The sequence below is a fragment of the Galeopterus variegatus genome, unplaced genomic scaffold, assembly GCF_000696425.1.
Source record: "Galeopterus variegatus unplaced genomic scaffold, G_variegatus-3.0.2 Scaffold2989, whole genome shotgun sequence".
Classification (NCBI taxonomy): Eukaryota; Metazoa; Chordata; class Mammalia; order Dermoptera; family Cynocephalidae; genus Galeopterus; species Galeopterus variegatus.
In genome coordinates this window covers 250,934-266,207 of record NW_007729100.1, presented here as the reverse complement: position 1 = coordinate 266,207, position 15,274 = coordinate 250,934, and the positions used below count along the sequence as shown (strand labels likewise).

At 34.6% G+C, this 15,274-nt stretch overlaps 1 protein-coding gene across 2 annotated transcripts in view; it reads left to right on the top strand.

Moving 5' to 3' along the window:
• The first annotated feature begins 368 nt into the window (after window positions 1-368).
• Window positions 369-15,274, top strand: part of KRAS (Kirsten rat sarcoma viral oncogene homolog) — a 40,732-nt gene continuing 25,826 nt past the window's right edge. For both annotated transcript variants that reach the window (XR_551295.1, XM_008583649.1), the window contains exon 1: window positions 369-486. Coding sequence is in view for 1 of the 2 variants with exons in the window: in XM_008583649.1 (XP_008581871.1) it covers window positions 376-486 (111 nt within the window). In the remaining variant the exon portion in view is untranslated. The remainder of the gene's footprint in view (window positions 487-15,274) is intronic.

Here is a 15,274-nt window from a genome sequence, read left to right as displayed (position 1 = left end):
CTAGACACTTGTACTGAGTGAAATCATGATATGTTTCTTTGAGAACTATTAGCTGCTAGAGAACAGCAGTCTGGCTGTCTAGTTAGAATCACGTCAATATAAGGCAAAAGAACTGTCTATGTACTCTATATGCGTGTTTCTTAAATGTTGATGGGGAAGTTTGTAAATGAAGCACAGTTCATTACAATATACATCTGTAGTTAACTGAAGTTTTCGTCATTCAGTTTTTGTGAGGTATTTTGAAATAATTTTCCATATAAAGGTGGGTTTGTATCAAAAGGTATTGGTAGCGTACTTGATAGAGTATTAACCTCATGTGACATTTATTCTAATTTAGTCACATTTTCATTATTTTTATTATAAGGCCTGCTGAAAATGACTGAATACAAACTTGTGGTAGTTGGAGCTGGTGGCGTAGGCAAGAGTGCCTTGACGATACAGCTAATTCAGAATCACTTTGTGGATGAATATGATCCTACGATAGAGGTAAATCTTGTTTTAATATATGCATATTACTTGTGTAGGACCGTCCTTTTTTTGTTTTTGTTTTTTGTTGTTTTGGTGACTGGCCGGTACAGGGATCAAATCCTGAACCTTGGTGTTAATAGCACCACACTGTCATCAACTGAGCTAACTGGCCAGCCCGACATATATATTTTTTTTTTGATAGACCATCCTATGGTACCAAAAAGGTTTCTCTGGTCATTTTTGTGAGTACTTACTACAAGGTGATTATACTGAAAGTTATTTTATTAAGTTATCTGAAATGTACTTGGGTTTTAAGGCTTTAACTGAAGATATATATAGCCAAAGATAATAAGGAGCCTTATTTCTCTCAGGAGAATATCAAGGTCCATGACATTCACTGTGTGTCAGTGTATGTGCATTTTGATTGGAAATGTATTTCAGAATTTTGTGAGAGGGTGGAAATAGGAATTTGCATCTTATCTGTACCTACAAGTCATTCTTTTTAATGTAGCTTTTTATGGGTTTCTATGTATTTCAACATCACAGGTAGAAGTTAGATTGAATCGTACTGGTGAAATATGATTGTTCGATGGTTGATTTTTTTTTTTAACTTAATTAGTAGTAGTTTTTTATTTTCCCCTCAACATTAAAGTAGTGGAGAACCTACAGCTACCTGATGAATTTTAAAAAGCCCATTATTTGCCTAAAGTGTGATATATGAAGGTTCCATTACCAAACCTTACCTTTGCTTTGTGGTCCTTTTTTAATTTACTCAAGGAAATGTTAGGATTATTTTTTATTACAATTTGATTAATAAGCTTTTGAGGATCGTTTTCGTACTTTTTTACTTTCATGAAAATTTACAAGAGTAAAGGCCCGCAGCAAAATGATAGAATAAAGGCCTGCAAGAAATCTTGAGAGGTCAGGTAGTATTTCCTACTGCTTTCTGACAGCACTAGACTCCAGTTATTCGAAGCAGATAAGGATTTATTTAATCCCAAAGACCTGCAGGAAGGAGATATTCCATAACTGTCCTTTTTAACTCTTTTCCAGAATGTAATTATTGGCTTAGTCTATGTGTAATCTGAATCTTCAGATTGGAAATAAGTGTATCACCTTGTCTTTGAAATAGCCTTGTTGTCAGATTATTTCTTAGGCTGCTTTACCCCAGGTTAAGCATTCCTAATCCATTAGTTTTTGTTTTAGATCTAATGTGTTAATTTTTTTTTAATTAGTTTGAAAAATTTCCCAGAACTTTCTCCAAGTCCCAAGCTGTGGAATCTAGAATGGGTCAAAGTGCCCTATCAAGGTCCTGTGCTGTGTAATGTCTTGAAGAAATACTTTGCACTCAGGTGGATTCTGAGGGCATTGGTGGCCTTGGGAAGTTGTTTGTGCAGTTTAAAATTTTGAGGATTGATTAGATAACTGTAAGGAAATGTCAAATATTTTTGGTACTATTAAAAAATGGAGAAGTAATGCTTATTTGCAAACATTTGATTTAAACATGTAAGCAACTTTTATTTGGCTTCCAAATGTAAGTATTTGCCTTAGTAAAGGGGAACAGTCTAAGTGAAGGGGACCACCTATGTAATAGTGTCTACATATTTTCTTCTGACAAGTCAATTCAATGCTGAACTATAGTTTTCCTTTTTTCTTTGAGGAGGATTGAATAGTTCACCCATTTCAATCTGTATTCCAAATCTGGGGTTTCTTGGCTTACTCTACTATGTAAATCAGATGTGAAAGGAAACTTTAATAGAATTCAGGTTGAGCATAGACGTTTTCCTGGAATTTTGGAAGGTGATTTTAGCAGAACTTCTCTCCATCTTCCCTGAAAATCGAAGAAATTCCATTATGCTCTGTTTCCCATCAGAGATCATGAATGCTATATAAATGCACATAGAATGAGGTCATGAATGCATCAATGTGATAAAATAGGTTAGGAAACCTTTTGTTCAAAATTGTTAAAATGCAATATAAATCTTAAAGAAATAAAGCTAATAGTTAATCCTTTATTTGGGGGAGTTAGAAAAGTTTATAAACTTAAACCCATAATTCTGGTTATGGTTTCTGCCAAACCAGAATACTTGACTCTGGGAAGTGTTGATTATCTGTGAACTTTGAAACTGACTTTCCCCCATGTAGTTTAGCCACCCAGGAAAAGGTATATGTGATTATCTCTTATCTCCCACATTACGGTGAGTCTCTGAGGGAACTAACACGTAAAGATCTTGGTGTCGTTCAACTAGAAGAAAGGCAAGAGAATTTAGTAGTTTAATTTAGTAAATAGTTGATTGAATAAAAATGCTGACTCCGTGTTATTGTAAAAAGTTAAAAAAGAGGATAGGAGATTTCACTGTTGCTGTTAGGTTTTGAGTGGTGAATAATGTGGGTCAAAGAGAAAATTAAAGAGGACATAGACTGTACATTTGGAATTCTCATCAGTTTTCCTACATTTTTTTAAAAAAGGAAATGAATTGAAAGAAATTTAAATCAAGTATTATCATTTTTTAGTGATTTAGAATTTTTAAAGATTTAACACTATGAGCTTCATAAGGAGGGTAGTCATTATTTCTTTCATTTTATAGATAAAAAAGTCTCTAAGAGGTTCTAACTCACCTAGGAATATTTAGGTGGTAAGCAGTGGGATTTGAATTTTAATTTTCTGAGACCAAATTAAGTGGAATTTCCAGTGTACCCATATATAATTTCTTAAAAGTGAAAAATTAGCTGTGTTTTGAGCTAAGAAAATATTTAACAATGGAGACTAATTCCGATTTGAACTTAGCCTGCTATCTAATGGCAACTTAATGGCAGAGATATGATATAGAATAGACAGGTATGACATGTAGATGGAACATGTTTATACTTGAGGTTATGTACATGATTATTACCTTTACTTTTGTTCAGAAGAATTTTATTTTTATTTTTTATGAAGTCCACCAAAGAGTTCCAAAGAGATAATGAAATACCTCGTTAGTGGGACAAGATTATTAAAAACTCAAAACAAGCCTCAGCCACAATACTTGGTCAGAAATACACACTTTTATAGTTTAGAGATCACTTGTTATCAAAACATATTCCCTGAAGTGTTTTTTTCAAGGTAAGATTTGGTAGAAGAAGAAAAATCTTGTCTTTAAAAAAATAGGTAGTCATAGACAGAGATCAGAATGATCAGTTGATCATTAGCAAATATATATCGATTATCTACTAGATATAATATGCTAGTGAAAATCAATGTAGCAAGAAGTATTTTTTCCCAGGCTCTAATTCTTTGACATCTGCATGCTTTTGTTAATGTGACACTTATAATTCAGTCCCAAGTATTATGCCCTTTTTTGATGAAACAGTTTTCTACTCAGTAAGAAAAAGTGGATTCATAATTGGATTGATTTGTTCTATCTTTAGTGCTCTGAGCTATGGAATATTTAGTTACCATGATTTGTCAGTTTCTCTATTTCTTTTATTTTTCCATGTTAATTATAGAATTCATTTAACTTGCAGAATAAGGTATTTAGATTATAGAGAGAAAAATTATAGTCAACCAGTATTGGAGAGTGGAAGAAGTAAAGTCTCATGTAATGTTGTAAGCTGTTTTATATATATGTAACAGTAGTTATCAGTGAGAGGTGGATAGGTGACTTTTGCCCCTGAGGGGACATTTGGCAACATCTGAAGACATTTTTGGTTGTCACAACCTGGGGAGGGAGGGCTGCTCCAGGCATCTATAGGGTAGAAGCCAAGCATGCTGTTAAACATCCTACAGTGCATAGGACAGTCTCCACAACAAAGAATGTTCTCACCCAAAATGTCAATAGTACTGGGGTTGAAACCCTTGTATGTGTTACATATAGCTTTAAACATTTCTTAAATGGTCAAATTCAAGCCGCTGATATAAGGTTTATGTTACATTTTCAAACATAACATAGATTTAAACTTTACCTTTTGTAAATTAATATTATGTTACGTTAGCTCACTCCAATGGTCTATTAAAACATTCTGTTTTTCAAGTAAGGTACACATAGCAATTTGTAAATGCATTTCTCTTCAAGGCTGTGGCCAGCTCTTCCCCCCTTTTGTGAGTGCCCTCTACTGGCCAACTTATTTGCTTTTATAATAAATAACAGTGAAATTGTAAGCTTGGATATTTTTGCTGTATAATCACTTTATAAATACAGTATATTAATTTCATTTAAAAGTTTTATTTTATTTAATTGATTTTTTAAAAAATTTAAAATATCAATTTTACTCTCTGCTAGTATTAATGTAAAGTTACTGTGTAGACTAGTTAGGCCTAACTAATAAACAAAAAGATAAATATATTTAACTAAGAAAGGAAATACGGCAATGTAGTAGAAAATGGGGTGGTTCCATTTTTGACACTGATTGAATTTACTTTGTCTTAGGAGCTAAAAAGCAGCAGTGTGGCTCTTTGAATTTCTTTGCAGGTACTCAGGAGCTACTTTACAGGATTCAGAGCTTGGTGGTGTGTTACAGGTGTGTTAGGAAGGGCCCATTCAAAAATGGCAAATTATGAGAGTTCACATTTTGTAGATTTTTATAGGACTAGAGAAGTTGTGGAGCACCTGATTTTTAGAATAAACTACCACAAAATTCGAGCTCTGTATTTAGGTTAATTTAGGAATAAGTATTTACTTAATAAGTATTTATTTAGACGTGAATGTTAAAGTTTATTGGACATGTTTTATTCTGCTTTGGATTTTTATAAATACAAACGCTTAAAAACATAAGTGGAAGTCGATAATGGAAATAGCTGAAAGAAAAAAAACATTTTTATGGTTTGGCATCTCCTAAGATTCTGGTTTTAACAATGCAACTAATTCCTTAATTCCAAAAATGTTATTCAGTGCACGCTTTTGTACCATGCAGTCTTCCTAGGGACTGGTGATACATCAAGGAGCAAAGTGGATCAGATCCCTGCCTACATGGAGCTTATTAGTCTCTTAATCTTAGATTTATTTTGAAGAGCAGTGTTTCTTGTCACTGATCCTGAATTTATATGACTTAGTATATAGAGGCTTTATACTTTAGGAGAGCTCTGAATGTTTTGCACCTCTTACCTTTGTTGTCTCATAGTGCCTGTGTTTATAGAAGTTATTTATTTATTTTTTTTGTCTTTTTCCGTGTCCGGCAACGGATCGCAACCCTCAGTGTTGCCCCCGTACCGGACCGGGACCGGCAATGGGATCGCAACCCTCGGTGTTGCCCCCGCGCCTTGCTCAGCCAGCGAGCGGGAACCGGTCTGTATGTGGGATCCGAACCCTCGGCGGGAGCACCGCCGCGCTTCCCAAGCCGCGCACTAGCGCAGTGCGCCACCGGGCCGGCCCTATAGAAGTTATTTTATTAAAGATGATAGGTAAGGGGATCTTAACCCGTAGCTTGGTGTTGTCAGCACCATGCTCTCCAAGTGAGCAACCAGCCATCCCTATATAGAGGTCCGAACCATTGGCCTTGGTGTTATCAGCACCACACTCTCCCAAGTGAGCCAAGGGCCAGCCCTATTGTGATCTTAATATAACAAAATTAGTAGACATGAGTGGTAAAAAAACAGATATTTGAGAGGATTAAGGAAGGACATAATGACTTAGATAATGTTTTCAACTTTTTATTTTGAAAAATTTCAAACCTATGGAAAAGTAGTAAAAAATAATACAATGAATACCTGTTACCCTTAAACTAGATTCACTAGTTAACATTTTGCTGTATGGACTTTTCTCTAGATCTATTATGTGTGTGTATGTTCGTATAGTATACATACACATATACATGAATACATATTTTTTATTTTTGTGGAACTATTTGAGAATAAGTTGCACATGTTATGCTCTAAATGTCTGTGCTCTAAGACAGGGGTCTGCAGACTGTGATCAGTTTGCTGGCCAAATCCTGCCTGCTGGCTGATTTTTGTAAAGTTTTATTGTAGCGCAGCCATGCTCGTGTGCTCACTTATTGTCTGTGGCTGCTTTCACACTACAATGGCAGAGTTGAATAGTTGCAACAGAGACCAAAAGCTAAAACATTTACTGTCTGGCCCTTTTTAGAAAAAGTTTGCTGACCCATTTCTAACAACAAGAATTTTTCCTTGTATAATTATAACACAATGATGAAATTTAGGAAATTCAACTTCGGTATAATAGTTTAATATATGGTCCATACTCAAATTTTGTCAGTTCTTCCAAGAATGTCCTTTTGACAATTATTTTTTTCCTGATCCAGGATTAAAAATTAGTTGTCATGTCTCATAGTCGCTTTTAATATAGAACAGTTTTTCAGCTTTTCTTCATCTTTTATTAGAGTGGCACTTTTCAAAGAATTCGGCCAGTAGTTTTGTAGAATGTATTATAGTTTATGTTTGTCTGATTGTTTCCTCATAATCAGATCCAGGTTAAACAGTTTCAGCAGGAATGCTACATAAGTGATGTTATGTCCTCATTGCATCACATCAGGAGCCATATGATGTTGGTTTGTCCCATTATTGATAACATCGATTTTTTGGTTAAGGTAATGTCTATCAGATTTCTTTATGTAAAATTATCTTTAATTCCTTTGTAATTAATAAGAACTCTGTGGGGAGATCCTTTGAGACTATAAATACCTTTTTCTCCAACATATTTGTACCCATTAGGATTTAGCATCTACTAATAATTCTTCCCTAAATAAATTACTACCGTACTGGTTACAAAATGGTAATCTTGTCATTACTTCTACATTAATTGGCATCTGCTGTGAATAAGGACTTTCTTTTCTCTTTCCTTTCCTTATTTATTTATTTAGTTTATTTGTATCACTATAGACTCATAGGCTTTTTTTAAAATTCAATGTGCTGTTGTCTGTTACCGTAATTATTGATTTTGGTTCTCACACTTATTTTTGAAATGGCCAGTGGACTCCCTTTCAAGCTGGCTTTTGACAGGTTTAAAATTCAATGTGCTGTTGTCTGTTACCGTAATTATTGATTTTCGTTCTCACACTTATTTTTGAAATGGCCAGTGGACTCCCTTTCAAGCTGGCTTTTGACAGGTTCCTCTTAGTTTTGAGCTCTTTGTTATTTTCTGGCATAATGTGTTCCAGGTTCACTTTGTTCTTTCCCCGTCCCTATCCTGGACTCAAGTATTTGTCCAAGGAGCCCTAGTTCCTTTTAGTGTGGGATGGTATTTAGAAATCAATCTGGATGTTAGGTGTGTTTATTGCTACAGGGGTGATACTGCTTCTATACCCTTTTCTTCAACACACAGCCAGGAAATACATGTTATTAAAAAAATCATAAGTTTACCATTCTTCCTCACCTTCCTCAATATCTTCTTTCTCCCACAGTGAGAACCCTGGTTCTACATTGTATAAATTTTAATGTTAAATTGTACACAGATGTGAAATAAAAATGATAATATTAATTTGGAAGGGGGCTGCAGGGGACAGCTGGCCAGTACAGGGATTGTACCCTGGACCTTGGTGTTATCAGCATCACACTTTAAACCAAGTAAGCTAACCAGCCAGCCCCATGTCAATCTTAAGTCTGGTTCTTGCAGTATTATCTAAATAAGACAGATTGAATGAATGAATTTAATGATACGTTAGTTTCCTTATTTGTGGAATTAGGATTAAATATTTTTCTCTCTTGAGAAAAGTGGAAATCCTTTCTCATTTTCAGATTATCCTTAAATCATTAAGGAAAACATTTAGGCAAAGACCGAGCTATTTGGCTACATAAAAATTAAGATATCTTTAACAAAGATACAAGACAAGTGAAAATCTGGGACAACTCTGGTTCATATACCAGGGAGCTATCTCATATGAGTTAGAAAAAAGCAAACATCCAAATAGAAAAAAAAAAAAAAAGCTAGAGATATAAATAGCCAGCCTATCTGCCAAAAGAGAAATAAAACAAATGACATAAACATATAAAAAGACACTTCATTACACTAATACAATTCTAGTTCAAATAACAAATAATATTTTATACTTTGACATTGGCTAAGATTAGAATGATAACCGCTGGGAAGGATATGGAGAAATGTGCATTCTTTATGCTGCAGTGGAAGTATAAACTCTTACAAACTTTCTGGACATCAATTTGGAAATATGTATCAAAACTTAAACTGCATGTCCTTTGACCAGGTACTTCCCACTTCTTGGAATTTATCCCAACAATTTAATTGGATAAATGTTTTAAGATACAGAAATGTTTATTGCAGTGCTGTTTATGATTTTTAAAAAATGGAAAAATCTACATGTCTATCAATAGAGAATGGGTGAAGTAAATTGTGTCATATCCATACAAATTATACCGTTGTCAAAAAGGAAGTTGTTGATTAGGTAGATTTATATATACTGATATTGAAAAATATCCATTATGGAAGTGAAGCTGGGTCATAGCACATTGTGTTAATTATAATTCCATTTATCTAAAGAGAAACTTAATGATACTCTCATTCTCTGTGGTGTTTCAGCTTTTAAAATACACATATGAAGGTACTTCAAAAAGTTCGTGGGAAAATAGATAAAAGGTAATATGAATCTTTCCATGAATTTTTTTCTTTAACATTTAAAAACATTTTGGGGGCAGGTGGCCTGTATGGGGATCCGAACCCTTGACCATGGTGTTATCAACACCATGCTCTAACCAATTAACTAGCCAGCCCTCCATGAAATTTTTGAAGTACCCTTGTGTACTGTTGGGGTGGGAGAGAAGTAATTATTCATTTTGGAGAGAGTAAAGGATACCATAGTATTAGATACCATTAGATTATTTCATACTTTTCTCTTTTTAAAGCTTCAGTAAGTTGGATAATGCATATGTACTGTTGGATTAAGGAAATTGATATCAAGGCCAAGTAAAGGATAACTGAGAGGTATATAATATAAAACGTGAAAAGTATATTGGCATGTATAATTATTAAGATTGGATCTATGATCATTTCAGCCTCACATTCTTACTTGACAACAAGCAATAATTTGTGGGAGAATGCGATGTGACTTCAACAAGTTACAGATGTATGGTTATAACATCCTTATTTTCAAAATCTGTTATGCAAATTTTTCTTAAGTTTATTCAGATTTTTTTTTTTTTTCCCCTTTTTGTCTTTTTTACTGACGGGATCGCAACCCTCGGTGTCGCGCCCGTACCGGGGACCAGCAACAGGATCGCAACCCTCGGTGTTGCGCCCGCACCGCGCTCAGCCAGTGAGCGGGAACCGGTCTCCACATGGGATCCGAACCCTCAGCGGGAGCGCCGCTGTGCTCCCAAGCGGCGCACTCTCTAGTGCGCCACTGGGCCGGCCCAAGTTTATTCAGATTTTTGAACTAGTTTCATCTCTTGGGAGTAGCAAATATATTCTCTCTAGTCCTAAGTTAGTATTTAATGTTCTCATAATTTCAAGTATCTAGCATTTGGTAAAGACATTTTCTTTATCCTTACTTTTAATTAATATCTTAATTTTTAACAGAAAATGCTGTCATGAGAACACCTTTGCTCCCTAATCAAGATAGAAATCCTTCATAACCCTCACTTTTAGCTCTCCTTCCCTGAAACTTATCTATCTACATGGTATTTATTTTAAAATTCAGTGACCAGTTTTGCAAAAATTATTCCAACTTCAGGTGTCCAGTGATTTCATAAGGACAAGATACTGTTTCTGCACAGTTCCTAGTAGCCAGTGGGCCACCCTCTACAGTTTTATGAGGGTACTTCAAAAAGTTCGTGAAAAGATATGTATTATCTTTTAATTCTATTTTTCCCTGAACTTTTTGAAGTACCCTTTTATATAAAGTAATAGAATTAACTTTTTATAGCACTCTATATTTTATAAAAGGATTTTTATGTTCTTTAATCCTAACCTATATACATAGTCCTGTATGTGATTATTTACACACTTTTACAGCTGAAGGAACAATGACTTGGAGGAAATGAAAGATTAAGTAGTTTGCCCAAGCCCACACCACAAGTAAGTGGAGTTCTGTGGCTGCCCATAGATGAAGACTCAGGTCTATTTCTAGCCTAGGCTTCTGTCCTGAGCACCAGACCTGCTTATCAAGCTGCCTACAGTGTCATATCATCCAGGACAGCCCATGAGCATAGGAGATGTAACATGTCTAAAATTGAACTCATCTTTTTTTCCACCTTTCCCTTCTGTTTCCATCCCCAGTAAATAAGCTCTGCCATTTTTAAAAATTGAGATAAAATTCACATAGCACAAAATTCACCCTTTTAAAGTGTATATTTCAGTGGTTTTTAGTATACTCACAAGGCTCTTCAACCATCACTGGTAATTTCAGAACATTTTTATTGCCCCCAAAAGAAGCCCCATACTAGCAGTCACTACCCAAACCCTTTCCCTGCCAGCCCCTGGCGACCACTAATCTACTTTCTGTCTCTGGATTTGCTTGTTCTGATTCTCTCATAAATGGAGTCATACAATACGTGGCCTTTTGTGTCTGACCTATTTTCAGGTAGGATAATGTTTTGAGGGTTCATCCATGTTGATCAGTACTTTATTCCTTTTTATGGCTGAATAATACTGTTGTATGGATATACCATATTTTGTTTATCTACTCACAGTTGATGGGCATTTGGATTTCCCCTTTTTGGCTATTTTGAATAATGCTGTTATAAACATTCACGTATAAGTTTTTGTGTGAACATATATTTTTAATTTCTCTTGGGTATACAAGATAGAATTGATGGGTCATATGGTAGCTCTTTGATTAGATTTTGAGAAACTGCCAAGTTGTTTTCCACAGTAGCTGTACCATTTACCTTCCTACCAGCAATTTATGAGGGTAGTTCTGCCAGTTTTGCCCATTAAGTATTTCTCAAATCTATTTAATCTCCATTTTTACTGCTATTGCTGCCTTAGTTATTAGTACCATTTCTTGTAATAATTTCCTAACTCATCTGTCTCCCAGTCTCCATTTCCTTCCCTCCCTCCCTCTCTTCCTCCCTTTCTTTCCACTAGGTTTTAACATTTATAGGAGTCAGAAAACAGAAACCACACTAGGTATTTCAACATGGAGAACTTAATATGGAGAATTAGTTAACTAGGCATTGGAAAACTGAAAAGCAAAAAGCAAACACTGAGGTAACACAGTAACATCAAGAAGTAGCCCGTACCTCTAGGATTCAGAGAATGCAGGGAAGATTTGGAGGTTATTAGAACTAGAAGTTCAGAGGAGGGGCCCCCATGTTGCTGAGCCTTTAAGCCTCTGCGGAGGTGGTGCTGTGAACTGCTACTTGTGCTGCTGAGCAGCTGTCATGAGAGGGCTGGGAGGGCTAAAAAAATCTTGGCCCTTTCCATAATTTGTCATAATAATAACAGTGAATGTGGTAAATCTGATCCTCCCTTACTACTTAAAAACCATTCGGTGGTTTAGTATGGAATGAAAACTCTGTGATATGGCAGGAAGACCTTCCATAAACTGGCCTCTGCTTGATTGTCTGGTTTCACTTCTTGCTACCTATCTGTAATCCTTTTAAGCTAAAGTTACATGGAACTCCTTGGTTCCATGTACTTGACATGCTGTTTCATGTTCTTTGTGCATTTTCTTTGCTCTTTCCTGACTGGAAGGGTCCTCCCCTTCCCTGTCTTTCTTTATTCATGCAAGAAAAGTTTATCTCACCTATGTGCCACCATTGTACTTTGTCCTACATATGTCGTGTTACATTTATTTCAGTTTATTTTAATTATTTACATTAATCTCTTCCATTAGACCTAGTTCCTTGAGGTCAGAAACTAGGTAACTGGCACAGTATGTGATACCTAGATTTTGAATAGGTATTCCTGTGATACAAGGGGGAACGTCCTACATATGTAGTGTTACATTTATTTCAGTTTATTTTAATTATTTACATTAATCTCTTCCATTAGACCTAGTTCCTTGAGGTCAGAAACTATGTAACTGGCACAGTATGTGATACCTAGATTTTGAATAGGTATTCCTGTGATACAAGGGGGAATGAGGTGGGTAGGTGGGAATGCACTCATAAACCTTTGTTTGCATACCCCAAATTCCTTGTCTCTCACCTATTACAAGGTTACTGCACATGTGTCTAGATGACTTTGAAAACTAGCTGTCTACAACAAACTTCAGTGGCTTATAAACAATAGTGTGGGACACATTCTATAACAGATTCAAGTAATGTTTTAGACGAGTAACATAAAGTACCTCAGCATTAACAGAGTAAAAGTAAATTTCTCATTTTTTCCTATAGTACATGAAAAGCACTTGTAATACTTAATACATTAAGAAAATTTCAAATTTCAAAAGTAAATCCCCAAATAATACGTTAGCTGACATTTTCGGCAGTCTTCTTCATATTGACAAGAGCATTTGATGCAATCAGCAGCGGGAAGGTGGAGATTAAATGGGATAATACTTGTAATATGCTTATCACAGTATTTGACATACAAGAAAGGGCTCAGTAAATGTTGGCTGCTGTAATTATTAATAGTAATATGATTGCCTTTAGTAAAAGTTATTAGTTTCTTAAGGTTTTTTGTTTACTATATCTATCTTCCCATGTCAGGGTTACTGCTTGAGTGGGAAAACTAAGTTGAATATGTTAAAAGATGATCATATGAATAATTGGTTACTATTAATTATAATAGAAAAATGACAAACTGATATTCTGGTCAGTAAGTTTATCTTATCTTGAATGATTTAAGCTTTCAAATTCCTCATAATGAGTCTATAGATAAGTTTCTATACATTACAATAACATTTGAAGTCATGTAATGGAAAATTTTGTTTTACTTATACAAGTCAGTGTAAAAAAGATGAAAATTCTAAGTGGGCAGAGGACACAGATGATGGCAATAAACATGAAGATATGAAAAAAAACCATATAACATTATTTCTCCTCAAAGAAATTGATGTTAAAACCAAGAATTTTTAGATTGTCAAACCAACAGAAATTTTAAAATAAAAATATAAAATTCATTGTTAGTGAGTAGTGATGAAATGGGCACACTTTTAATGCTATATGGAAAAGTAATGAACATCATGCATGCACCAACCTTAACATTTTGCCACATTTGGTTTAGCTCTTTTTTCTTTTTCAAGATATAAAATAATACAGTTGAAGACCCTGCATTCTTCTCCCCAATCTTATTCTCTTCTCTCCCATAATTGTTTTTAAATCTCTGTACGTATTGTCTTGATTGTATTTTTACATAGAAGTGTTATATACAACTTGATTAAAGACATTTATTGAATTACTCTTTATATTGTAATTTAATAATTTAAAACTTCATTTCTTAATCAAATTTACAGCATCTTAAATTTGTACTTATTTCTATCAGACTGTTTTATAAGAAAACATTGAAACATTTAAAAACAAATTGTTGAGATATTTAAAAATCTTCCTTTGCAAACTATTACGTTGTGTGGATTCATTTCAAATATGCAGTATGTTTAGTATAGAATATTTGAGAAGAATTTGTACAATTAAAAATATGTTAAATTGTTTGTTAATAGTTATAATAGTAATCAAAATTCTCTCCCCCCCTTTTTTTAGTGTCTGCACATATTTACATTGAACGGATTCATTTATTTATTCAGCAGACAGTACCTACAGTGTTCAAAACTGTTAGGCATAGACTTGTGTAGTCGTGAGCAAAACTGGTGTGAGCTCTACCTTCATCAAGTTCAAAGCCTAGTTGGGGATATAGACTTAGACAATTACACAAATAAATACATAATTATAAATTATACTACATGCATGAAGGAAACATAGGAGGTGCTGGGGAAGGAGAAATCCTTTGGATTTATTTTTAAGACTGAAGGGATGCTATTGGAGGACTTGGAGCAAGCACGTGACAGATCTAACCTACATTTAAAAATGATTACTTGCTGCTATGTGGAGACCGTATCATAGTAAGTGTAACAGCAGGGATACCTGCAAGGAAGCAACTGCAACAGATTGCCTGAGACAAAATAGTTGTCACGGGCTAGGGGGGACAGTAGTAGTGGTAGTCGTAGGTGATTGGATTTAGGGTGTATTTTGAAGATAGATAAATGGTGTAAGATTGTGGGTCAGCATTAAATGCCTATGCAATTTTATTTTGTAAGACATTGTAGAATACCATGTTAAGTATATGTCTGTTGTAACTACTACTTTTAAAAAAATAAACCGCATTTCCTTAGTATCGTATACCATGAGTGGCATTACTGTGGCAAAGGCTGTGAACATTTTTGTGGCTCTAGGTAAATACTGTAATTGCTTTCCAAAAGGATTGTGCCTGTTTATTGTATCAACAAAAATGTTTGAATTCCATCTACAGTTAGTCACTTTTGCCAAATAGTACATTTTATTTTAAAAAGTTTTTTTCCTAGTTCAGTAGATGAAAAAAATGGTACTTTAGCTGGGAGTGAGGGGAATATGTGGAATAACTTCCCTTCATTTAATATTTTACTTTATATGAGTTTCATAAGGATATTAGTAACCGATGGACCTGTTCTAAAAGTTTATTTGAAGGGCTGAAAACAATAATTACTAAAAATGTAAAATCTTGATCCTTTGCTCTATCATTGATTAGTTTCAGTGTAGAATCTGTGTGTTTTTAAATTGGTTGGGCTTTGATAACCTCTAATTTTTCAGAGTGATGATATATATATATATATTCCCCCCCCCCAAGAATAAAGGGAATAATATGTATTGAGAATATCACAAATTTGTAAAAAGGGGTTGGCAAAATTTTCTGTAAAGGGCCACATGGGTCTTTGTCACATAGTCTTTATGTGTGTGTGTGTTTTTTTTTTTTCCTTTTTGTCTTTTTTCGTGACCGGCAAC